At 41.0% G+C, this 27,266-nt stretch overlaps 1 protein-coding gene across 6 annotated transcripts; it reads right to left on the bottom strand.

Annotated features, from left to right (window-relative positions):
• On the bottom strand, nucleotides 1–27,086 carry GIT2 (GIT ArfGAP 2). 6 transcript variants are annotated; one of them, XM_026036753.1, is made up of 21 exons: nucleotides 26,978–27,086; nucleotides 23,736–23,869; nucleotides 23,125–23,237; nucleotides 22,258–22,363; nucleotides 21,832–21,918; nucleotides 21,530–21,660; nucleotides 21,261–21,355; nucleotides 20,582–20,627; nucleotides 20,077–20,082; nucleotides 19,513–19,564; nucleotides 18,795–18,867; nucleotides 18,392–18,489; nucleotides 17,986–18,097; nucleotides 17,617–17,759; nucleotides 16,950–17,099; nucleotides 13,206–13,454; nucleotides 11,686–11,775; nucleotides 9,040–9,122; nucleotides 8,757–8,939; nucleotides 4,236–4,299; nucleotides 1–3,211 (listed from the first exon to the last, which is right to left on the bottom strand). In XM_026036753.1, exons 1-21 carry the CDS (start codon nucleotides 27,027–27,029, stop codon nucleotides 2,999–3,001), a joined length of 2,280 nt encoding a protein of 759 aa, XP_025892538.1. In that variant the 5' UTR covers nucleotides 27,030–27,086; the 3' UTR covers nucleotides 1–2,998. The 6 variants fall into 6 exon arrangements, with proteins under 6 accessions (XP_025892538.1, XP_025892539.1, XP_025892542.1 ...); XM_026036754.1 differs by having other exon boundaries at nucleotides 19,513–19,561; XM_026036757.1 differs by lacking the exon at nucleotides 11,686–11,775.
• Between the last annotated feature and the right edge of the window lie 180 nt (nucleotides 27,087–27,266).

The raw sequence follows: 27,266 nt of genomic DNA, 5'->3' as shown, positions 1-27,266 counted from the left end.
AAGGATTTTAGCATTTTATAGTAATACAGTAAACAAAAGATTAGGTCAGAATGTACAGCCAGAGTGACACTGATAAATACAAGTTTGTAAAAAGGCATTTTCACTTTCCTATGCAGCATTTTGTAAAGAGGATTTGGCGGGGCAGGGAAGGGGAGAAAAGAGTTCAAAGCATAAAATAAAAGTCACCTTTGTTGTTTCAGGTATTGCAGTATCCTATGACCTGCAGTGCTACATAACACTTGAGGGCTAATGTGCTACTCAATTTCACAATTATTTTTGATCCACGCTGCCTGCTTTTGAAAAGCCACAATGAGGTACCCGAGCATGTGCTCAGTCCCTGCTTCTGCTCCACTGCTAGCTAAGAAAATTTCATATCCCACATGAAGCTAGTTTGGGGCAACAACACATGGGTCAGCAGCACAATCCCAAACACCCATTTGCCCAAAGAAGCTGGAGTTCACCAGAAATGGGAATGAAGGGGAAACCGATTACAGTTTAAACCTACATTATCTTAGAAAATGGATAGTTAGTGTATTGAGAACAAGGGCTTGCAGTTAAAGTTCACTTGTGTTTTGGCACAGAGGCAAATTCAGACAACTGATATCTGGAAATCAGAGAAGGATATGTTAAAGAAAAGCATGTAGCAAGGTCCTGAGAGATTTTAAACCACCATTCTCTACCTTTCCATTATGCTAATTTAAAACAAAAAGTCCTAAAAGGAGATTAGATGAATACATTGATAATTCTTAAACAGTTTAAGTGTTTGTTTTCTACAGTTCTACCCCCAGCCTGTCTACACTCCTGCAAATCTAGAAACAGTTCCAGGACTCAGAGGTGGAGGAAGACAGATCGTAGAGATGATTACTGCACTAGCTCTGCATCTAGTCTCTCTCCACTCCTCTTCTCTTGCACCTCAAATACTTCAGGCAGGCAGCTATTCACAACATTTAAGAATCCAACAACACTGTGGCCCTTGGGCAACGTTTGTACGTATGCACAAACACACGTACGGGCTTAAAAGGAAAGAACGACTGAAATTTAGGTTTTGTTTGTAAACCTAAACATGGCATATTTTCACCCAAAAGCCTTAAAGAAAAATGCTGGAATATGCTGGACCTGCTTAAGGAACAGCAGGGAGCCACTTCCAGACCCAAGCGTTTCACCAAGGCTGGCTGAGTTCAGACAGACCACAATATGATGACATTTATACAGATACTGCTAACACTGAGAGGGCAGCGATTAGAGCAACACGTGCAGCTCGCGGCCCTGCAATTTTTGGAACTAGAGGAAAGTCTCACAAGATTACTTATAACAAGGAAAAGTCATCTAGTTGGTGGAAAACTTTCACAAGTTTTGCCAGGTTTATAGATAAACAGGCATGACATGCAGGATTTGTGAAGTCTCATAGCATCAAAAATATCAAAATACTTTTTTTTCTTTGAAAAAGCAACTAGCTACAGTTCATTTACCCCCTCATTTGAGTTAATGAATCAAGCTCTCTTTCCTCTGAACTCCACACGACTCGCAGAGTGACAAGGTGAGCAAAGCTGTCAAAACACTCACCCAGATGGAAAATCTCGGTAAGCTCCATCTGCACCTGGCTGCAGGGTCTCCGTGTGACGAGTGCCACTCATCACTGAAACGGCTCCAGGGTCACCCTGGCACCAGAAAACACCTTCCTATATTGACCACTGACACGTGACACCTCTCTCCGTTTCCTAGGTTTGTTTTTCAGCTAAATTGCTGCTCCGAGTGGCTACCAGTTAAACTGACACAACCGGCGTCGAGAAGAGCAGCACGCGTTCACATGGGACACGTTAGGAGTCCAAATCTCTTTGGCTCTCCATGGAATTTAGATTCTTAAAGGAATTACTGTTTTTGAAAGTAATGGACTTGCACAGGTCTTTTTATTTTCTTTTTGAAGTTTTTATGAACTTAGGAATTGAAAAAACACAACATACACTGACATTTGTTACCTATCTGCATTTCTGATAGGCAACTGATCTAGAGTTATTCCATATGTAGCTTTTAAAATTTTGAAAGCTTTGCATGAAAGGTCCTGGATAAAAAAAATCTTTTCACAACTGGATACACTGAGGTACAAAGGCAATATCCTATGGCAGACATAACTTCCTTTGAACTGGCACTCTTCTAATTTCCTTTTTTTCCCCCCATGATTATCACAAAGATCTTGAGTAAAATTGCTTCTCAAGAGATACTGGACAATGCTGCTAACAACAACATTTTGCCTTGAAGATGACACTAAAAGGTAATAAAATTCTGGAGGAAACTTTAGAATGAGTTACTAAGAAACAAAGGATAATATTTTACCACTAATGCCCTAAAGTAACATCAAACATATATATTAATGGCATAGTGACAACTAAAAGAAGTAACTATTAAATTCTAAATTCCTTCCAAAACAGATAAAGTGACAGAAGACCTTGTATAGTTACATTTAATAAGCTCAGATGCCCACAACTACTACTGTTTCATCAGACTAAAAATGTATTATTGCACAACAGTTGATATGGGGAGAGATAACGCTCGGGTTGTTCTCATTCTGCTGCTTGGAGGTGACGTTCCTGGAGCCCTCGGGGCCTCGCTTCACTTCCAGGGAGGCTCCAGGACGTACAGAGCAAGGTGAGATCTGCCCTCCGGGAGGTGCAGCTGACACAACGGGCCCTGGGCAAGCAGCCTCGGAAAGCAGAACCTGGCCCCAAGGAAATCTCTTAGGAGACCTTGATACAACCTTGGTACCTGATACTGGCTCAACAGCTATTTGCAACATGCTATATTATCTGTAACTAAACTGGCAACACAGACACAAAATAAGGCAGTGGGTTAAATTAAAACGGTTAGAAAACATGCAAAAATAATACTGAATTTTAAAAAATCGCCCCCTTTACTTTTCCTTGTAAAAATTGGAATAGTTCCACACCTACATTTGCAATCCAACCTTACAAAACCCAAGCAGACTGGCAAGCTGAAGCGTGCCTCAGTTGTTGTTCTCTTTGGTGGTGATGGTCACCAGCTGCTTAGCAGCCTTGGCAATGTCGTAGGCGCACTGGATGACTTGCTGGGTGACCAGCTGGATGTCCGTGGTGGGGCAGGTCTCCACAGGCAGCGCTTTTTTGCACTCGGATTGGAGTCTGTAGGCACTAGAGGTCAGCAGACGCAATGAAGTCCTTACCAGTTCCGATTTGGGTTTCTGGGAAGGGAAATAAAAGTTGAAGCAGCTGGTACAAAACTGTCTCAGGATCACTTTTAATTAGCCAGTAGTTGTGAATTAACGTTCTTTAACACAGGACATTTGCTGCGAGGGCTCTGTGCTGCCCGGGACTTCTCCGGAGCTCCTCACTGCATGGACAGCGACCTCCCCAAGAGTCCGACCAACATCCAGAGCGGCCTGAGTGCTGGTCACCGGCCCCTTCCTTCCTGCACCCTGAAAGCTGCTCATACAACTGGGCTTTCTGGGCACCCATCTCCAGGTAGGCCCAAAACCATATTTTTGCATATCTGGATTTATTTCCTATATGAATCTGTGATTATGTCACCAACGGGGTCACACAGGAACACACCTGAATTTTCAGCAGTATTGGAGCAGGAAGAAAATCTGATTCAGATTCCAGAACACTTGAGGTTGAGATAACAGGGGTCATTCGAGTTATTTTGCAATGGAAAATAATCATTTTAACCGCAGGTAACTTTAGCTTCAAAATGGAGAGTAATTCATCTGATATCAGACACCCCCCTTTTTCTCTAAGGACACAAAAAGCTACTCGTCTTGGCAATCTTAGGTGTACATATGACAAATGGAAATGTCACGCACTAGCTAAACCCTGCTTTGAAGACACAGATTGCTTCAACAGCGTGAACGGTCTGAAATGACCGTGCCAATAAGAGAGTCAAGCAGTGGCATCAAACTGAAGGTTGGGACTGATTAGTCTAGCAAAATTCCAGTGTAACCACAGGACTGCTTAAACTACATGAAAGATCCTCCAGTCTCAGGGGAACTGCTGTACTTCTTTAATTTTACTTTTGAACTTCCATCTTAAGGCCTGGATTCACAGATTAACCCTCTCAGCATGGCAATAAACACTATGATGCTAGACTTGGCAAAAACACCTAGTCACGTCTTCCTACCTTCTGGTTTGCGCTTTCATTTACTGCAGTAGAATTTACTCTCACAGAGAGGCGAGAGGCAAAACTACTTAAACCCCTGCAGTACTTACTTTTGGAAACAAGGCTGCCATTTCTGTTACTGCCACATGTATTCTCTCGGAGCACGGTATATAGCTGCAAGAAAAGGCAACATATTATTCTCCAGGTAAAGACCCTTCCCTTTCCAATTTCACTAGTCAGTAGCTATTTCACTCAAACGACTGAGTCACAAAAACCTGAACAACTTATGGTGAAGCCCCCGTGCACACTGCAGCACAAATCTGTATACAAACACACTATTTGATTTCAGAGATAGTTAATTCTTCAATTTTGATCTGTCTTTGATTGAAGCTTGTTTGAAGGAATGACTGCCTGCACCTGTTATACCAAATAGCATCAGAATAAAGCCTCAATTTGTACTCAATTATGGAAACACACGTCTACAAATACTAGTCGCACATTACTTCATACAGTGTCATCATCTAAAAATTATTGAAATGCTTCAATTTGAGTCTAAGTGAGCGCAGAAAGCTGCTCAGACTGTTCTGTCAGCCTACATAGGCTCCACATATCCCTGCTCTGCAGGGGAGAGCGTGCACAAGTAAACTGATCCACGTGAGGCAGGCACGAAATACATCAGATTCTGCAGTTTGAAGACACTTATACAAAGCAGGGTGATGCGGAGATATTTGGAACAAAGCAACTTTCCGGTTAAAAAAAAAGAAATAATTTTACCTTTCAGAACTGTCTTTTTGCCATCCAGACAGTTAAAAAATATTTTAAAATATTATTTGATCTACTCGAGAGTAAATATTTACAGGACTGTCATGCCTATCCCTCCTTAGCAACACAGGAAACTTTCCTGCACTTATTTTCCATGGGTAAGTTACAAAGTAGGAGTCTTTTCCAAAGTACTTCTCTTTGAATTATATCACCAAAAAAGAATAAATCCAAAAAACTATGTTCCAAACACTTGGCAGCAGGATCCGATGCCTGGCCTCTGTAAGCTGTTAAATCCCATTTCTCAGCTAAACTTTAAATGATCTAAGGAACACATTTCTCCGGGGTTAAGAGCTGGGCTTAAAGCACTCCTTAGTTTGCTGCAGAGAGGCAGCCTAAGGACCCACCTCGGTTCCAAGGACACTCACTTCCACCTCTCCAGTCCACCTGCAGCAGTTCAATGGGGAATGCAGCCCCATGCAGAGGCTGCCTCTTTTCCCTATCATGGCTCAAAAGCAGGACATCGACTTGCCTTTTTTTTAGTGAAGTTTAACTAAAGGTAAAACTGCCTTCTCTGATGAATTGACACACAATACATTAACAATTCACAATGACCAAGGGCTCCTACAGCAGCTTACTAATACCTGCATTGCTAAACTAGGAGCTACTTTCACAGTGTGTATATTCTAGGCTCACTTTTCAGTAATCCTGTTAATAAATGATACCAAATCCCATTAGTCCTCACAAACTTCACATCTTAATCATATACTGAATATCAGTCTGTTCAAGCTACATCTTAGAACTATTTGCCACAAATTTTGTGAAGCATTCTGTTAGTATGGTGCAAAAAATCCTAATTTCAAAAGACTCATTTTTATGCACTGAACACTCAGCTTCCAGTTAGTTAAGACAGTGCAATCTTAAGGTGAAAATCACGAGGCAGCAGCACAGCTGAGAAGTACTGGGCATGATTAGGACACTTCATTGCCTTCAAGCAAAACAAACAACCCACAACCAGTGACAGGCAGTTACCTTGCAATACCAAAGGTGCAAAACACATCAGTTACAAAGGCACCGAAACAAAAGCAACACACTGGGGTCATCGGGGCAATGCAGGAAAAACTGCTCTAAAGAGGGAATATTTCCATGTATCTAAATGCACAAATCCTATCAAATAACTCAAAGTGGAAGGAAATCTCTTTATACTTCAAGTTCACTAATTCCCATTCTGCTACTGAGTTAATAATTTGCCTCCTGTAGGTCACATTGAGCAGTGCCTTAACTCCCAGAAAAGTCCGTTTGCTGCTTAAAGCCTCCACCGGCAGCACCGAAAAAGCTGCAGGAATTACCTGAATAAAAGAGACTTGTGTGAGAGAGGCCTAGTTCATAACATGTTCTCCAGCTCTCTAGGTTTGCTGCCAAATTTTTGGCACACCTTGGAGAAATGACATTATTTTTGCCTCTATACTATATACTCTTTAAATGAGCTGACACATTTGGTAAGTTGACACATTTTCAAGTAGTAATAATTTCAAGAAAACAAAAAATCTATCTTAGTAATAACTGAAGACTTGAGGAAACGTCTCAGATTTTGATATTTAACACTGGTTTGGTGTTAAAACTTGAACATTTTTAAAGAACCTTTAAATTTGGTTGCATTTTAGGCATTAATAAACAATATTTTTGCTCAAGGTGCAAGATACTGGTATAAATATCTTGCACATAAGTCTTTGGTCACTGATCCAAGATCAGTGAGGAATGGGACTGTCTTGTTTAACACACTCGCTATACGAACAGGTAGAGATCTGCAAGGTTTGAATGTTGGAAGTTGGGGATTGTGAAAATTCCCCTATTTTTGCACCAGTATCAAAACTGGTAACAAGATAATGTGCTATTAGTTGTCATGATTTATATTGATAGACAATAAACAGAATGGAGAGCGGGGAATCTCCAGGTGGAGACGGCTGCGGGTTCTAGGCCGTGACTCCGCTCCCGGGCGGATCCGCGGCGGGAGCTTCACCCCGCGGGCGCCGACGTTCCCGGCTCCCTGCGCTCGCTGCCTGCGGTTCCCTGGCCCCTCGGAGCGTTTCGTGCATAGCCCTCCACGACCCCTGTGCAGGCGGAGCACGAGGGAAGGAGGCAGCAGAGAAGAAAGGACACAGTGCCTGGAAGGCAGGGGCAGAGGCCGGGGCACCAGGAGGTGGGATGAGGCTGCTGGATGCTCAGAGGCTGCAGGGAAGCTCTCCCAGGCCAGGGAACCAGCGCGCGGAAGCGGCCGGGGCCGCGTCTGAGCCCGGACACCCCTGCCCGCTCCTGTGCTCTACCGGGGCCGTTGAGCAGAGAATACAATAGGAAAAAATGAGAAAAAAAAAAAGGAAGAGGGTGTTTCATTAATAAAATGAATACAAGAATATCATCTATTCCTGCCCAGTTATCTACACAGCACATCACTTTCACCTGTAACATTCCCAGAACACCCTTGGAAGCTGCATCATTATGACCCTGAATATCCCGTTTTCCTAAGGAAGCAGTTTCCTAATGCTAGAGGGCAATAGTGGGACAAACCTACTCATCCCGCCTCCTATGCTCCATGCGGGCTACACAATGCCTGGCCCATGGAGACAAAGCCAAGGATTAGGAAAACAAAGAACTTTAGTTTCGCAGCTCAGCAGTCTGTACGTCTTGTCATTTAAATACTAGCAAACAACATATGCTATTCACCGTACAGAAGAAAGAAAAAAACAAACAGTTTTTTTGAGACAATCTAGTCAACAACAAAAGTCCAGTTATGCTGCATTGCTGCTTTTAAAGACTTTTTTAATTTGTACTCCACAAGCAGTGACATACAAACTAACCAACCTATTTGGAGCTTTGCTTATTACTGCTTCTCACTATCATCTTGGAGGAACAGGCAAGCAAACATCAAAGGGGTCAGCGAGAAAGTCACGGACAAGGGCACCATGCTCATCAGAAACACACTGGAGCTCTCCATTCATCCCAGAGCTGACTCCGGAGGGCGTGCACTGTGCCTTCTAAAAATAGCAGGGTACAAGGACGGAAAGAAACAGGACTAAATAGCCCCATTGTTGTCCATCTTCCTCAATAATACAGGAAATAAGGGTTTAACAAAAACACTAGCCATTTAGCAGGCAAAGAACTGCATGGGTCCTGGGGTCAGAAAGATTGTCACAATTACATAGTGACAATATCAATAGCACTTGCACAGAGATATTTAGCAAAAATAACCATAAGGTTTAGTTACAGATTAGATGAGGGAGCTCGAGCAGAGTGTTAACTGATGTGCTGACAAGCAGTCACCTACTTATCAAGTTATCTCTGTGTCTAAACTAACAGCTCAAAAATAGTTTTCCTTGGCACATTATCTGTTTCCTTCTAAAAAGGACAAACGACAAAACCAAACACCACCACCACCACCACAAACCACCCATTCAAAACAAGAGCCCTCAGGACAGCAGATTAGAGATAACAAATGCAGCCACATTGAGAAGTCCTATTTGAACATGAAGGCCAACTTCTCCCTGCCTTTGATTTTCTTTCCTGAAACAAGCTTCAGTATTGCAATCCCATTTCCTCGGGGTGTTCTTACCTAGATCTCCTGCAGTCTGAGGAGCTAAGAGAATTACTGCTCATACCAAGCTCTCTGCAATACCAAGCTCTCTGCAACACTTGTTTGACTCGCACCTTAGACGTGCACTACATGCAGCTTGCAATGTGGATCCTGCAGCGGGTCTTTCGCAAGAGTCTTGCCCTTGTCCCTCTACTACTTCCTTCCGCGGAGGACAGGCAGGTCAGTACAAAGTCTTCTTTATTTCTTCTTGAACTCCAGAACTTTTCAGGACCTTGGCACTTACCTGTCGTGCTTGTTCTCTTGTGCTGCCCTCAAGAGCTCCTGAATATTTTTAGTGATCTGCTCAGTCTTCCGAATCACATCCTCCGTACTGGGCAAACTGGAACTGGGGGCTGTATCAGTATCTTCAGGGATAGAGCCTTCCCCCTGCCAAATGACACTCCTCTGCCTTCCTTTCCTAACAGACCTGCAAAAGAGTAATGCATTGTCAATGCAGTACAGAATTTTAGTATTGTTTAAATAATCCTTTGTCTTTAAGCATTAGCTCCATGTGTCATCAGACCTACCCTGTCTCATCCAGCTCCAAACTGGTGGTGGGATTATCATAGTCACTTTCAGGCATGCTGTTCTGTTTTTCTAATTTTGAGGCCTACAACAAATAAAGATTTAAGTATTGTGCTTAAAAAAGAACCACAATTATTTTCACATATAATCTATGCACATTGGTTTGTTCTTTTGCATCAGAGTTCCTGTACCAGTCTTATTTTGCAAACTCAGTCTAGCCCTATCATTATTCACCGCTCAATTCCAGGTTACTCATTCACACGCTTCAAGTTACTGTTGTTTCTGCTGTAATGCATTTTTCTTCCTCTTTACCCAACTGACTTTGATGCTTAGTATGCTTACAGCAGGCATACAACAGCAGTGCTGAACTGAATGTGATACTAAAGGCCATGCCCTTCTTCCGAATCAAGAAATTCACTAGTTCCCTAGTTAACTATTACCTCCTTAATGAGAAATTCTTCCTTAAAGCACAAACCAGACCTGTGTTAGAGAACAGGTTTTACTCAAGCTTCTATGGCAGTTCTAAAGAGAAAAGGTCCTTGAGCTTTGCCAGAAGCTGCCATCTGCGCAGCAGCCTCTCCTGCTCCCCCTTGCACCCGCATTCAAAGGGGCAGCGACACCAGGGTCCCAGCGGGCCGCCTGGTCCGTGTCCCTGAGCCCTTGATGCCAGCGCATTGGTGTCACCCTGAAGCAGAGTCCCTCGACCGAGCTTGGAAGTCCTGGTGTCACCTCAGCTCCAGGCTTGTCCACAGACGGCACTGCTCACCTGACAGGGTCTCCTGCCCTCCCAGCTGGAGAGCCACCCTCAGAGCCCTACAGAAACCATGAAGTAAAGACCAGACCAAGGGACACTCAAGTGTTAGACTACGAGGGCTGCCTTCAGGTAGGATACCTGATACATACAGTCAGGACAGTATTTTTGTCTTCAGGAATGACAAGCAACGTGAATAGAAAATGTTTTCACTCCATTTGTGATGCATTCTTGTTTTCTCTTAAAAAAAAAAAAAAAACAGAACCAAAATAAAACAAAACAGATCTTTGGTTTGAAGCACTTGTAACATGAGCACTTTCCATATTTTGCACAGAAGAAAAAAATAGTTGCGTTTTTTGAATCATCTGTCAAGGTAGTGAACAAAGACCAAGTGGCAGAGAAACAGTGAAGATGTAAAACTACTGCATGTGGGTTCTGACCTTTCCCTTCTCCAAGATGTGCAATGGAGAACAGTGTGATGAGCAGTAATGCTGTACGCTGTGATCAAAAATACAAACACAACAGTGATCTAGGAAAACAGGATCTGAAATAGCAATAAAAATCACTGGATGCTTAGAAGCAAAACAAAACAAAATTCTCAAGTTTCTAGGTTCCACCATAATTTAAAAGTGCAGTGTTGATACCAGCTGCAGGCAAACCCAGATTCACATCTGGCTACGTGGAAGGATATTCACTCATAATTTGTATCACTTTGTAGTAAACTGCCTACTCTGGATCCACTACAGTCTTACATAAGCCCTTCCACAACCAGAACCTGAAATTATTCAAAAGAAGGCAAAAGCACGTTACATTTGCAATTCCAGAACATGTAACTTAGAATTCTTTGTAGGATCCTAAGCAAGATGTAGCCTAAGCAGCTGCCTGTCACAAATGCACTAGTCTAGCAAGGTGTTTACCATCCTAGATACGCTCAAATTGTTCTTTTGTGAAACAGCATTTTATGCTAACTTCCAGCAAATGAACCTGAATAAAGTATCCCACTATAAAAGAGAGAACAACGTTTAGAAAACTGTAACAACCTGGATTATGCTTCTCTAAATAGTTAAAGTTCACATAGGAGGCTGCAACAAAACAGTGCCTTTGAGATAACAGCATACAGAATGCACTTGTTTTCCAGTAACGTGACAATTTGTCTTCCTAAAGTCAATATAGTGACCAACAAAGACCTGAAGAACAAAGTTTTGCAGAACCTTATGAACACCCATATGAACTTCCTTTATGTTTTAACACAAGTCTTCAACTTTAACCTGAAAGGAGTCTTGCTAAGAGCAATTTCCATGCCTTTTTGGTCTTCTGTCTGTCAGGGTAAGCAGAAAGCCAGCTAGCTGACATCAAACTAGCGGGCAACCTGCAGCGCTATCTGCTTGGCCCCTTAAAGAACTCACTTCAAGCAAACTGCTGAACATCTGTAAGACAAACTGTCAATCAGGAGCATTGCGGATTGGATGCAAACTGACAGCCCCCAGAGAAAGCAGCCGTGGAAGCTGGAAGCCAGTGAGCATTCCTGGGCCTCATGCAATGCATTTTAGTCAGAAGGAAAAGTTATGTATTGGCTTATGAAATATCAGTAAAGTGTCTACCGAATTACTTTTTAAACAGCAACCAGCTTGTCCTCTGATTGTTTTCAGCGCTACGCAATCGAACGAGTGATTTGGAGCGACTTTGTGCGTGGTGTTAAATGCTGAAGATTTTAGCTGTTGTGCCGTTAGAGAGAGGCAAGTATCCACAGAAGGTGGCAGAAGAAACCAAAATGATGAAATGCTGCTTCATGCAGGCCTGAAGGCTCGTTAGCAAAGGGGAGAGCATAGAGGCATGAGGGCTTTTCGGATGATTGCCATCTCCTCCAGGTAAAAGACTAATGGGGAAGGTACTTAACCCTTCGTGTGCTTTCATCCCTTGACCAGGAAAGCGTGGAGGGGAAGGAAGGTAGAGATGAAGAGGAGGTCACAAACGCACTCCTCCCGATCTAAAAATGGGAAAGAAAAAAAAAAAACACTCGGGAAAACCAAAAACAAAACACAAATAACTGAAGTGAAATAAAGGAACATTCTTAAAACCAAGGAGATGACATAAAGCAAAAATGGTATTGAGAACTTGGTTGAACTTGAGTGGATTTAATTTTTTCCAAACATAATTGACTTATGATGGTAACACAGTTAGTCTGGAGGTGCCAAATTCCACAGCGAATACACTATATTCGCCATCATACCAAATTAACCGATCTCCACAGGACAAATCAAAGCTTCAGAACCACTGCAGCCAAATTTAAAATCAAATGAGAAATGTGAAAGACCTGAATAAAAGTGCTGTCGTATTTTGCCTTCATTGTCAAGAACAGAAGAATTCTTATACTTCTTGCTTCATATTGACACATCAACTTCATTTGGAGTGACAGAGATTTTATTTTGTTTAATTTTTATTAATTCAACTGAAGGGAAAAAATAATCTGCACCAACTGCCTGGTGCGCTCCCGCTGTTGGCACTCCCTGGCGTTTTGGGGATGTTCATGGAACATTTGCTCTCCTCCATGCCAGGCAAGAAACGTTAACTCACATTTTAAAGGGCTTAAATGTTCATGTGGCAGGAGAACACAAGATAGCACTACCAACAACTAGAACAAATCCCCAAACGCTAAATACGCGCTGGCAGAAAATACTTTCACATCTTCCTTCTCACAAGGCAATTTAAAAAGTTGCCATGAAAATTACCTTTAATGAGCACTAATGTGGGCTGGGCCACTTATCTGCAGTGTGCGCACCCCTGTGCGGAAACCTGGTGGCTGATTCAGGCCTCTGTCTTCCCTATTAGTGCAGCATACAAACAAAATGCTAATCCAGAAGAATGTGTTCAACTAACAGGTCTAAACTGTCTTCAGCCTCAGGTTTCACAAACTCAGAATAATAATAATAATAATAATAATAATAATAATAATAATAATAATAATAAAACAGTTGCCTTACCCAAAAAAAGAGTTATCTTCAATTTTATTTTCGTTTTGAAAGAAGGTTTTAAGAGTTCCACAAATAGGCACATGTCTGTGCATCTCATGAAAGAAACCCATGAACTATACCTACCTTCTTGAAAGCTACTTTTCCCCCCACACACACCTGGTTTTGAAACATTCACACAAATATTTGGCAAAAATACTGTGGTTAAAAGAAAGAGCTGAGCAGAAGGCAAAAGCTCCAGTCTGTATCTCCAGGAATTGTTATAGTTCTTACTCTTCAAAACATCGAGCTCCTGCAGACATGTTAATACAGCAAACAGTAACAATTCTCACAGTTCAGATTTACTAAGAAGCAAACGGTTGAGAAGCACCAGTTTATGCGCACAGCTGGAACAGAAAGAAAAGCTGAACATCAGGAGAAATGCAGAAGCATCAGCGATTTTACTTACATGTGGAGGGAAAGGCTGCAGTCTCGTTATGCTTTCTTCAGGGTATGTGACCTCTCCCATTGGGAGGTAGGGTTTCTGACCTGATCCAGTCTCATACATGGACATGGGTCTGCTACCCCGGGCAGACGGTCGTCGCTTTAAAGAAGAATTGTTGGTAGGGTCTGTGTATTCAGAACCACTTTGGACCTGATATATATTGGTTGTGGCCTGTCTTCTGAGGTTGGTATTTTCACTCTGCAGCGTTTGAAGCTGAAAGACATGTTTAGCAGTGGGACTTTGTTTGTCTAATAGCAAGCGTCAAAAGCAAACTGAATATACAGGCACACGCTTGTCGGCTTTACTAGGAAGGCAGCTACCAGGAGCTGAAGCTCCATTTCTTTTTCAGAAATTACTTGATTTGCTCAGCATAAGCACAGAAACATCTATGCTCCAGATGCGGCAAGTCTTTATGTGCTGATTTGCAGCATCTTAAGTGGTTGTAATTAAAGTATACAGGCAATTTCTTCCAGCCTAACCGTACTGGCTCGTGAGTCACGTAATGCAACGAGCTTGCCTGGGGAGGCCAAGTGGGGAGGGCTGGCCAAGAAAACAATGTGCTAAGTGCAGCGATCCATTTCAGCAGTCACTACGAGAGCTTAAAGGACGACTTTAACATAAGGTCCATGGAGTTTGCAAATGCCAAAATTACAGCACAGATGCCAGAGGCAGCGCAAAGAAACTAGAGCTTGCTCTGCAAAGCAAGAGGAGAGTTTTAGCTTATGAAAATGAAGTATCAGCTACTGCTTTCTACGAAGCCAACAAGAACTAGTTTTAGCTTATCATCATATACATTTGATCGATAGTAAAAATGCAAAATTTCTATTTTTTACGTGGAGTTACTGAGAGCAAGTTTGCTATATTAACACATCATAAAAAGTACTTCAGCATCAACTATTTTCCAACAATATACTGAGTATATTTCAAACAGCTAACAGTCTTTTATCTGGAAATTGTATGTTTATTATCTGCATTTACTTTGCACCATATAAACTCTCAAGAACATGAATTCCACTAAAAAAAAAAAAAAATCTATTCTGCCTGGAGCACTTCCCAACCTCTAAATGGAGTGTGCAGACTTTAATCAAAATAATTTATGCTTTTCCACATTCTTTCTGTGCACTCTGAATTAAGATGCACTGTGTATTAAGGTCTCTGTGTATGAAGCTCCAAGGACCAGCCAGGACCCAAGCCACTTCTTTAAAGCTTGACATCAGGGACAGTTAAATAGATCAAGTTTGCCGTTTCCTTTTTTCTCATCTTCTACCACATTTTATAAAATCCTTTTGGTGGAATATCCAGCGATAACCAATGAAAATTCAGACCAAATTCTTTATCACCTCTAGGTACATAAACAAATACGCAAGCATTTAAAAAGGCATTTCTTTTTTCCCCCATCAGAAGGTCTATTTAGGAAGAATCTATTCGTAAGTAGCATGCATCAAGTGTTGCTTCGCGCTTTCTTTCATTAGTGTCTTTCTCAAATAATTGGCATGCAAAAGATCAGGTATGCAGTGAGCTAATAAGGTGATGTGTACAGTGAACAGAATTTTGAGCTTATAAGATTCTAAGCTCTGCGCATAGAAAACAACATATATATATTTAAAAATACATGAAGTCTAAAAATCTCCCAACACCCCTCCTGCTTGAGGAAGTCTCTTGCTTTAGAGCTGCTGAAGCAGGACAGTCCCCTGGTGCCTCAGGCCGGCAGCCACCAGAGAACCCCAGGGCACGGAGCTTCCCGGCAGCCCTACGCTGCCGACAGCCGCTCTCCCTTCCTCCTTCTGCAGCACAGCATCGCTACCGCTGTCCTTCAAAACCAAGAGAAATCCAATAGCCATCTACATCACGAGGACAAAAATTAGCTCAACTCATCTGCAAAACAAGCGAGTCACAGCCACGCCAGCTCTCAAGAGCTATTCTGCTACAGAAGAGCAATGATGTCTTTCTGCTGCATCACAAACACCTACGCTAGAAGGCCTCATTAATCCACAGGCCTTAGGAATCTTTCTGTTTCTCAAGAGATTAAGTCTATCTAAAGAATTGCAGTATCAGGGAAAAGGTAAATCAACTAATGCAGCAAAATGGTTAAGCAGTACCAGTTGTTAAAGTAGCATTGAAAAAAGATGAGACATCTTGTGTTCCTCTGTTTTTCATTCCAGTAGGCCTAAAAGGCTAAGAGTTGTAATAAAAGGATGGTACTGAACGTAAGAGGATATTTGCATTTGCTGATTTAGCTTCATCATAGATGCTAATCCCACCACTCTCCAAAGAGTCAGACTCTTTGCTCCAAAACAACACAGGGAAGAACAGCTGGTTTGGGCTTGTGTTAATGTAACGCTCAGCTCAAGTTCACCTCGGCAGTAGCAAAGCTTGAAGACTCCTAAGCAAAGTGTCAGCACAGGCGGAGTTCCTGCAGCTGCAATTCGAGCATTTAAGCCTCATAATTACTTGGAAAACATTGTTTTTAACACTAGCAAAGAGAATCCCTTTGAGAAAGTAGCCAGCCCTTTCTCAGCTAGACAGACAGGATATAGAATTCAATAAGATTAAGTCCTCCCTTACCTTACACAGAAAAAAAAAAATGTATGGTTTATCTATTTTACGCCCATTTACCCCAACTTGTGGCAAAGCATGAAAGAAATTCTGAATGGTTCTGAATTCTGAATGGCCCCAATATGAGGGCTCCAGTCACATCCTAGCATCAAGATCTGACAGCCTACAAGAGAAGTATGGGTCCTAAGTGACAACGAAATGGGCCTATCCTCCCACTAATTTTCAGCAGTTTTATCTTTGGCAATCAAATTTACACATTGGTAGTAATCCTAAAAGCTCAGTTTCTTTCAAGAAAAATATGCCCTGCATCCTGATTTTTTGCTTCTATCACAATTATGTTTACGAAGACTTGCTTTACATGTGAAGACTAATTTTTGGCCTTTCAGAGACGACATGACTTGTTTATATTAGGCTTAGAAAGTCTGACTTTTAAAACAGTTTTTTAGAGTCCAGATTTTAAATTTAGCATTTTAGCAGAAACGATCACTTTGCTGTTTGTGTAGTATATCTATACATAGTAGCTTTTAGTCTAAGTGAAATACCTCTACCTTATCCTTGTTTAGACAAAACTCACATTGCAGGTTTGCCAAATGCTGAATATTGTGAGGGAAAAAAAAATCCACAATATTCTTACATTCTCCTTCCCTCAGATCTTTACTTAGCAAACAGCCAAGTAAATCTTAGCCTCCTTATATACAAATAGAATTGATATTTATTCCCTACACATTAGAACCTTTCTGTGTTAGGGTTTTAATCACTTTCAGAATCAAAACCCTATTAGGGTTTTAATATCCCCTCATTCTATATATATTCTATATACTATTAATGCAATGAAACAGAAGATCTACTGGAAAAGCAAGCTCCACTTACGTCGTAAGTGCTGAAAACTGCTAAAACAGCAAAAGCATACACAATTTAAAATAACTTATCTCATCACCAGGAAAAGCTGTCAAAGTGAGCTAAGATCATCAACATCTCCACAAAAAGAGAAGATATGTTTTTGTTGCATCATATCCAATTCCAACAGCCTTTTTTCAAGCTTTCTCACTACCCTTATATTGGTTTATTGAGCAGTGCTATTCTAATCAACTGAAATTAAGATAAATGTTACTAAACCATAAATGAAAGAGTTAAATGATTGTGCTCCGTTACCTTTTTCTGCATGATTCTCAGCTCATCACTCAAGTTGATGTTCACTTTCATTAACTGCTGAATCTTTACCTCAGAAGCCACCAAAGCATTTTTAACTTGCATATATTCTTGGGCTGTCACTGGGCCATCTGACAAGTCTGAGTCTAGGCTCTACAAACAGCAAGGGTAAAATGCTTACACTATTGAGAAACAGACTACTGGAAGAAAACGAGACTATGAGATCTCAACAGATTCTTCTTCGGTTACTTTAAAGGAATCATAGCTTGAATTAAGTTTGAATTAATAACATTCATTCATTAAAATAACTTTGGACTATTATAAAAGAAATCGGATGTCAATCAACACTGTTCATCTATGCACAAAACACTTGTCTCTTGTATTTCAAACAGGGAAATAATACTGTTTCATAATGGTTTAAAAAAGGTATTAAGGAATACTAAATCCTAACAGACAGATTACCAGATGTCCAATGGGAACATTAAACAGAAACTAGAACGACAGGGATTTAGTGCCCCCCCCCCCACATTTTTTTTTAAAAAGCATTTGATAAGCATAAGCATCTGATCGCTTACACATATTAGATTCCCTTGTAATGGGGAAAATTAGTGACTCTTGCTTTCCTTTATCAATTAAATTTGGTGTCTGTACTTAAGTACTTTAAACCTACCTTTTGCCTGTTTGATTTTGCTGCGTTTGTTTCCAGATCTGTATCTTCATCTGAAGCGACACTGTCATAATCAGGCTGATCATTATCCTGGCTTTCACCACTGTGTTGATTGCTGATTGACTTCAATATCAGTTCCACATTTTCTGTAGAACAAAAAATAAAATTTTAAAATCTGTACTACATAGTTAGAAACACAAGTGAAAGCACACACTTACAGCCTGCTACCCATGCATCTCTTTAGCTTTTGCCGTCATTTATAAGACCAGTATACATCATCTCTTCATTAATATGAGTACTTTTAAATGATGATAGGGATTAAATCACTAAAATACTGCATATGGAACAGCTGACAACCAAAAACATATTCACCTTTCGAACCAGCGAGCGGATTCCCGTGTTGTCTTCGTTTGGCATCACTTAAAATATCTATAACTAGCGTAGCAAATTCATGGGCATTAAATCGAGCCAGTTTCTGTCTTCCCTAAATTACAGAATGATGGGGAGGGAAAAAAAAATATGAAGTACGAACAGAACAGTTCTAGATTAAAACAAAGACTCTAACATGTACAGAAAGCTGACAACTACTTTTTCTTGAAAAAATGAGAAGTGTTATTTTATTTCAATAACCGAAAGACTCCAAGGCAGTCTTAATGTTTTAACCTCTCTACATGTACATGCAACTCTTCACAGTAATAAAGCAGAGCAAAGGAGCATTACTTTGAATATCTGGCCTATGAAATGAAAATATTTTTATAGTATTAGAAAGATCACACACCTGATTCCTGGTTGAGGAATACTCAGGATTGACAGGGAGGAAAGGGACTACTGTTGTCTCTGTCACAAGCGTACTATGATTCTGAGTAGCAAGCCAAACTGTTTGGAGGAAGGAAAAAAACAGACATATTTTTCTATTCTGTTTGAAAGATATTCCTTGTCAAATGTTAAAAAAATAAAAATAAGACTTGAAATACATTTTTTTTCCAGAGTTCTCTACTCTCCAATAGTCTTTTTTAAATTAACGTATTCCTTCAAACAATGCAGTAGATAAACGAACTACCAACAATAGTAATTTCTGAGTACAAAAACTATTTAAATTTAGTGGTAGTTTATACTAGCATCTTGAATGTAATATATCAGTTCAAATCAATTTTATACACACTCCACAATGCCTCCTTCACCTGCATCTGTTTCCCTCCTGTCAACTTCATCATACACATCCATGGCAAGTTCTTCAAATAAGTGGTTGCTTAGCTAAGAATAGAAGAATAATAATTACAGCTGGAAAATAAATCAAACCCAATAAGACCTCTATATAATCAAAAATGTCAGTGCATAACTTTGCTTAATGTATAGCTTTGCTATGCAGCCTAAGAAATGAACTAGGTAGACTAAAATAGCCAGAAGAGAGCAGACATGCTCAAAAGTTGTGTGTGAAAACACCTCCCATCCTAACTTGCATAAAAATTTAGTCAAAACACCTTAAGAACGCCTGCGAACTGGCATTACTATAAACCAAACAGCATTCTGTGGCTCACTACTCTGCCATCCCAGAAAGTGAAAAACTGATAATGACATTTAACATATAAATTATTTTAAAATATGCAAAAGAGCAAGACAAATTACAAGATTAAAGGTTTTGAAATATAGACCAAGTTACTATGACCCCAAACAAGGCCAACAAATATTTCCTCTCCGCCATGGATCTGTTACCTTCCTCTCTCCCCCATTTCAGTTTATTTTCATGTCTTTCCCCAGATTAAAATTTCTAGCTACAAAAGCGCCATTTACATATGCAGTACTTAATAAGAAGCCAGAATAGGCTTGAGAGATGAAGCACAGAGTTTGCCATGTCAGAGAAAAACACATTGCACAGCACACACTGGAAGTTTTACTTACGGACTGAAGCTTTTTCTTAGCTGCTTTTGCGAGTTCTGATAAATCGAGACTGCTATGAAAACAACAACGTGATCATTGTATCTACAGCACTGGAAAGCTTGCTAAACACGAATTCTACAAACAGCTTTGCATGTAATGATTAGAAGAGTTCACTTTTCCTTGATACTCCTTAATTTAATCTATATTTATTATACTTATATGATTTTATTTGGTGTAAGCAGTCATCTAGACAAGAAAAAAGAGATAGTTGAGATAAGAGCAGGCAGAGGTGAGACTCTCACATTATACTGCAGACTCTGCAACTTGAGGAGCATCTTTGAACAAATGATTTTCCTTGTGCCTCAGCTTTCTTCTCTGTTCAATGAGGCAGACTATACTTGCTCTGCAAAATGCTTTGCAATTAAAATATAATGCATTCTATTCAATAGCTACACACAAACTAAAAATTATATACATCACCACTAAGCAGCATTCTACCAACATATCTTCCCTCCACAATTTTTCATTGTGATTACAGTTTTTTTCATTAGAAAATTGCAAATGAGTTGAACATAATTTACTTACAGCCGCCTTATTTCCAATTGCATAGCAATAAAAGAAAAACAAGGACTTAGGATTTATTAATACTTGGTGTTTTTTATACAAAGGCAGTTTCACTAACCATGACCAAAACATATGAATACTTGGAAGACCAAAAGTACAAGTATTTTAAGAAAAAAATGCAACTATCTTGCAAGTATAAGTTCTGAAATACTGTATCAAGACACTAATTTGGGAGATTCTTATGTTATTTACAAAGTTTGTTTCCCAGAAATTCCCATGGGCTTTCATATAAGTGTCTCATCTTCCCTGTGTGTTTTCTTTTTAAATCACATACAGTAAACTTTCTATTTTTCTGACTTAAATTCTAATATGCTATTCTGGAGGAAAAAAAAAACAAACTTGATAACAGGATAAAATTACTTGCTGTAATAGCTATGAAGCTTATGGTAAAGTAAGCTTTATTACTAGATCTTTTTTATTCATTTATTTTGATGTTTTGATATATGTTATGCAATCAACATCTTACCTGTCTGCCATCTGAGGTATAATGAAGTGCTGTCCATTTTTATGCTCTAGAGTTGAAAATAAATTATACTTTAATACAGTTTTCAATGTTGTCAGGATATACAGTAGGTGTAAGATCTACACACCCCAACACCATAAAACTCATGTTCTTATTTAAGTACTTTATAGCCCTTTATGGCTAAGATTTTCAAAATGTACTTATGTTCAAGAAGTACATACTACACTTCAACTTAATCGAGTATCTGCTTCCTTTTGCATCTCAGTGAGACTAATTAAATATTTCAACAGTGTTTTCTGTAGAATATTCATCTTTTACACACTTATTTTCCTCGCCGTTCATTCTTAAGTTAAACCATACTCAGCTTAAGAGTAGGTTTCTACTTGCCTTCAGAAGTTTTCTATTTACAGAAAATACTTTTTATTTTTGGAAAACTAAAGAAACCTATTTTTTAATTCAGAGCTACTTAAATTCAACAATTTTATTTGAACTTTAAATGCATTACATCACTAATTTAAGTTTTAGGATTTCATGTTTAATTTATATAATGTTAGAATATTTCAAATGGATATAAAAACAGTAAGAATATTTTTGCCATTGATGTAATGTACTACAGCTTGAACTGCTCTTTAATTAACACTGAAAGACAGACCTCTGGGTGCAGTTTTTTGTGTTAACTTACCTGGTTTCCTGCCACAGAGATAGAAAGCTAACCTGTCCGTGAGCTCATACTGAATTTCCACCAGGCGGTCTGCCAATTCGTGATGCCCACCTTGTCTGTTAGAAATACACAGGAAAAGAGTGACATTTATTATTCGCTTTGAAAAAAATGAAAAGCTTAAATTAGTTAAATTAGTATCAAGACTGAAAAACAAAACTAAGGAGGTTCGCTAGGTAATTTATGAACATGAGTTAGTATATAAAAATACTACAGATGTCACAGCTCTCTACCTTGCATAGTCAACTGGAGTTTTTCCATTGGAATCTTGCGTCCCTGGATCAGCACCATAAACTGCTAATAACTCTGCTTGTAAAATCTGTCCTGCCTTAGCAGCAACGTGGAGAGGGGTATTTCCTTTCTCCTACAAAATATTCACAAAAAAAAAACACCCCACATGATTCTAAATAACCAATAGATCTGAACATAGGATTGAAATACAATATGTATTGAATACAATATGAAACTAATATAAATATTAAAAATTGCAAGACTTTATCTAGTAAAATAATGGGGGGGGAAAAAGCATTCTTACAGGATGAAAGAAGTTGGCTTGAGCTCCTAAGGACAGTAACCGCAAACATGTCTCCAGATTCCCTGTCCTTACGCTGGAATGCAGTTGCTGCAAAACAAGCAGGATGGCACTTGATACAATGGCAATAACTTTGATTCAGCTTTTTTTTTTTTTTCAAGTATGCTTTTAGAAACAGGTATAAAAGAATTCTCACTATCTCCTTTTGTGCCAGACTTTTCCCCCAAGTTAACGTTCAGTCTATGGCTCTCAGCCACCCAGTAACCATGCATACTATTGCAGAGAAAGCTACTTCGGGTTGAAATTGAGCTGTTGTCTGTTTACATAACAGTGCAGAAGAGCAACAATATTTATCTCACTGCTAAGTCAAAAACCAATAAATTTGATTAGCCTCCGCAGACTGCAAGGAAAAATAAAACAAAGGGTTACCTTACTAAGATCTTTGGCAGTAACACTGTCATCATCACGACACGGCAAGCGATGAACAAATGCTAACATCTGGTACTTAGCTCTTATGAATTCCGCTTTGTTGGGACTGTAAAGGGGAAGAAAAGCAACAAAGACGAAAGAAAATGAGGATTGTTTATTTCAAAATTTTAATACATATGTCATTTTTTTCCTAGAGAAAACAAACATTGCATTAGATTTTTGCCTGTTACTAGCAGCAAATTTTGAGAAATGTTTTCATTAAAAAGGTGACTAGAAGCAGTTTTTATAACTGTCCTTAGCATACTTTATCTTCATTAAATGACAAAATAGCTGTAGACTCTAGGACACACTTTATTTTTCTCAGAAGTAAACTCTGAATTTAAAATAATGACAACTTTAGGTCTATGGTTACTACATTCAATTATATACATGTTAAAATGAAGCTGTATGTACACTGCTGAAGACTTAAGTACCCAGAAATAGCATTTTAGCTAATATTAGCTACTTAGCTAATTTCATTATTCAGTGTACAACTGAGAAGCTAATCAGGAATCAAAAGAACATGTAGCCCTATTTTCCTTCTCTAGTCTCTGAATGAAACTAGAGACAAGTGGATGGTGTCTACTGTCCCTAGCATCTGATAGACAAGAGCATCAAGAAAAACTATATCCAAACCCACTGAATTTAGTGTTCCAACCAAATCAGACACATTTCATAAATCTATTCAGCAAAAAATATATGTATATACTCATAAACAGAGATATAAAACAAACACACAAACCAGTAACTGATTCAGTTCTATTAGTTATAGTTTGCTTGAACTTGCATGTTCTACGGTAAAAAAAACTCTGTAAATTTTCCACTTACTGTACTTTATCCTGTGGGTTAGCTTTGCGCCTTCCACTCATAACAGATGCAGGGTCCAGCAAGGAATGTTCCCATATAGAGTTAGCACCATTATTGTACAGCGTTTCAACCATCTGAAACCCAAAACAGGCAGTGAAGAACTGCTGGCTGCACAGATGGACTTCCCAAGTAGCTGTAATTTCCAAGCGGACAGCAAGCAGACACAAGCGGATTCATGTTCCGTGTGCCAATATTCATCACCTAGTGGGATATCAGAACCTGGCACGTTATTAGGGGCAACGTCCTAGGAAGCTCTTTAAAATCTCTACTCTTCAGCAATAGCAGTTCTGCTAAAAGAATAGCTCTATTACTATATAATGAAAATTTATGTTGTGTTATATTTTGAGAATTTATGTTGAAGCAGACGCATTGCAGAAGTCTGACAAGCAAATTGAAGTTCATCTTCCATATCAAAGGTATCAAACTAAAAATGTGCAAACAGTTCTGGTCCTGGTGATGTACTATGGCGAAACAAGAGAAATAAAAGGAAACTAACTTAAAAAAATATTAAAAGGATTACCATGCTCCAAATAAAGAGCCTTAATGAGGGAAGACGAACATTTACTCTGTACCTGCAGCAATGTTGGTGGCCATGGTGTATGCTTGAGATGTCTCACTTGAGAGATATGACGCCCCAAGCTTCGATGAACACTGCAGCACTCATCACAGATCAGAATTCCCCTGTTTATAGATGCCCAACAAGGATCTGGAAACATGTTTAAAAAAAATAAAGATGAAAATGAAAACAGCGCACAAGAGTTTCTTAGGAAAGAAAAGAACAACATATCTATATGTCAAGTTAAAGATCCAGTAAAAATCACAATTTGTCAACAAATTAACTTGATCAACTCCAAATGGATCCTGTATTTTCGCTGAAAGGTAGTCTTTCTCCCAGGCAGCTGCAGTGAAAATGAAACCATCTATAGACAAGGCAACATGACAACTGATGGAAGGTAATACTAGTAGTAAGACAGTCAATAATGGATACTAGCTACTATATAACTTCAAATGCCAAAAACTAGAGTAAAAAAAGAGGTACACTACATCAAACTGCAACTGAGCAAGTGCAAAACAGGACACTAAGCTGAGGTTCCTCCCCTGCCTTCAGCTCTGTCCCCAGGACAAGGAATTCCAGCCTTCTGTCACTGAAAAAGGACTAAATGTGCCCAGGACCCTGCAATAGCCACACTCTGAGAAGCAAGACAGCTCTCTAAGGTCCAGCATATCCTGGGAGACAGGAAAAGGATCTAAATCTCTCCCAATTTGGAAAATTCTCCCTAACACCAAATCCAGAGATAAGGCCGACGCTAAAAATTAACAAGTGCAAGAGTAAAAAAAAGTAAGAAATGAGTGAGACACAAGCCAAGTATCTAATGAGAGATCTTGTACATCATCTCAGAATACATCTGCACAATTGCACATCATTAAAAAAGCTGCAATATATTCTGCAATAAACACACAGTCTCCGATCATTGCTGTGGTTTTCTAGCAGAGCTCGTGCTATGTGTGTGCTGAAGGCAACCCAGGCAAACTTGTTCCAATCATGGCCCATAAGGGAAGGGAGTCTCTGTTCACAGCTGATAACTATCACACAGCCTGGAGACAGATTAAAGTGTACATTTGGGGAAAACGTGCAATCTATATTAAAAAACAAAGCAATAAAAAACACAAAACCTCCTTATTAAATCATTGCATTATTTTAACAACTTTGACTTCTTAGAAAGAAAAAACAAGTGAAATGGGACACAGCAACTGCCACCTAAGAGCCAAAGGCTGCGGCAACCCTCCTGAGGGGCGCGCGGAGCCCCGCCGCGCACAGGCAGCCTCGCCACGCGCCCACGCCACGGCACTCTCTGAAAGACACCCAGCTTCTTGTTTCACTCTTTGCAGCATCAGGCTGCTGCTGAATCCTACTCCTGTTCCACCTAACAGCCATTATCACGACTTTTTCCTTTACATCTGCCTCAAAACTTAACCAAAACTTAATTCCGGTGATTGCAACTTAGCCTCGATAAAGTCAAGGCCATTTCACAGCAGAAATAGGGCTTCAAGTCTCCCCTGATGAAAAGGGCAGAGGCCTTGCTTGTAATTTTGGGGTGCACAATCTACTTAAAGCAGATAAACAAGTCCAGATGTTTGTGCTGAATCTGTCAAAAACCAATAGCATTAAAAGACTGTATCATGCAAAAAATAAAAGAAACAGTAAAAACAGCTCTTAGCTGTAACCAAGTACTAGGGAGAGCAGAAAGAGGCTGTATTAACATCTCAGGAGGCCTGAAAGATGATGAAGATAGCAGATTTGACCACGTACACACATTAGAGAATAAACTGGTCAAAGGAAGAGCGAGATGCTGGCTTAATTAATTTGCGGGTTTTTTTGTTTCTTAAATTAAATTGTACAAAGATTCGTGGGCTCTTGAATCAAGTTGTACTAAGTAAGCCAGGTAGGGGTTATCTGTGTTCAAGTTACAGGCAGGGATGGGAAAGGAACACGGTGTTAGCCCTGAGACAAAGAGCTGCCAGGCTATGGCAAAAATCAATAATTGTGTTTAAACTTAAAGCGCCTGTGCTGGAGCCTCCACCAGTTTATCGGGATGGTTTTAAGGAAAGCCAGTCACAGGTACGATCAAAACAAGCTTAAGCTGGTATCAAGAAGCACCAGCGGAGGAGCTGGAGGTTAACGCGAGCGCCGGGGCACGGCGGGGCGATTCGAAACAGGAAGCGTGCGATCAAGACAAGCGCTCACAGAGCGACCGCGGGCCTGGGGTAGGAAACGGGTTCAGGGGCGCACGGGAATCACCTCGCTGAAGGCTTCGCACCCGAGGCGCGCGCGGGAATCGCCCTGCCGAAGGGTTCGCGCCCGGCTGGGGGTGCTGAGCGGGCTCCCACGGGCGCCAAGCGCTGCAGCTGGCCCGGGTCGAGAGCTCGGGGTCCCCGGGTCGAGAGCTCGGGGTCCCCGGGTCCCGTCCTGGCACCTGCCGCCTGCCTGCAGCAAAGGGACCCTTTGCTGAGGGGCTTTTTTTGTAGATTTTTTCCCTTAGGAGAGAGTTCAGTCAAGACTCCCTTCATCTATATGAAAAGCCCAGCAGATTTTTCACCAAGGGCAGGTAAGCGTCTTGCAGTACTGCATATCGTAAAGATACGAAATAAAGGTGGCCGGGCTCACAAGGTTGCCCCGAGAGCGCTTCGCACCACGAAGACTCCAGCGAGGAATTCGCCACGGCCAACAAATGGGAACACAACGAAGCAAAGCTGTAATATCCATGATGAAAACAAACTCAGAAGACCAGGGGAAGAGAAAAGAAAAAAAAAAAGAAAAGAAAAGGAACACCAATATGCTTGGAGGGTTTTTAAGCTGCCCCTGTCCTCCTCCACGTCACATCCCTCTCACTGTCCAAACGTTACCTGCACTGGAGGCAAAGTTTAATTCATCTTAGCTTGCACATAAGCAATTGAAGGAACCGGTGCAAGGCATAAATAATAAAGATAACAACGCTCACGTACGGGAGACGGCAACAAACACCGGAAAGCCCTTTACGAAAAGGAGGGGGGGCGGGTAACGGGCAGTTTAAAACACAGGAACGGAACTACAGAAGATGAGAGAAGGAGACAGAGCTGGCTTCAAAAACGCGGCCGCTCCTCCCGAGGGCTGCACAAGCCCCTTCCCGGCGCGCGGGGCCGGCCCGAGGGGCGCGCGGAGCCCCCGGCCGCGCTGACAGGAGCCGGGGGCGGGGGACACGGCGGCCCCGCGGCCCCCCCGCCGCCGCCTGCCCGCCGAGCGCGGGGCCGGGCCCCTCCCGCGCGCCGTACCCACCCTGCGCGCTGCAGTCCGCGCAGACCTCGCTGCTCCGCAGCCGCTTCGACATGGCCGGCGGCGGCGCACGGCGCTTCCTGCCGCTCCGACGGGGCCCCGCAGCGGCCCCGCCAGGCGGCCGGCCCGAGCGCGCAGGCGCGCGGCGGCCCCGCCCGCTCCGCCATCTTCGCTCCGGGCGTAAAGGCGGGAGATGGTAGGATGAAGCTGCGCGCGGGCGGCGCTGCCAGCCATGATTACTCCTGGCAGGTGTTGTAAATAACCCTATATCGCTCGCTGCGCCCGCGCAGAG

The sequence above is a fragment of the Nothoprocta perdicaria genome, unplaced genomic scaffold, assembly GCF_003342845.1.
Source record: "Nothoprocta perdicaria isolate Ctin4 unplaced genomic scaffold, notPer1 scaffold_185, whole genome shotgun sequence".
Lineage (NCBI taxonomy): Eukaryota > Metazoa > Chordata > Aves > Tinamiformes > Tinamidae > Nothoprocta > Nothoprocta perdicaria.
This window is presented reverse-complemented; position numbering and strand designations above follow the sequence as displayed.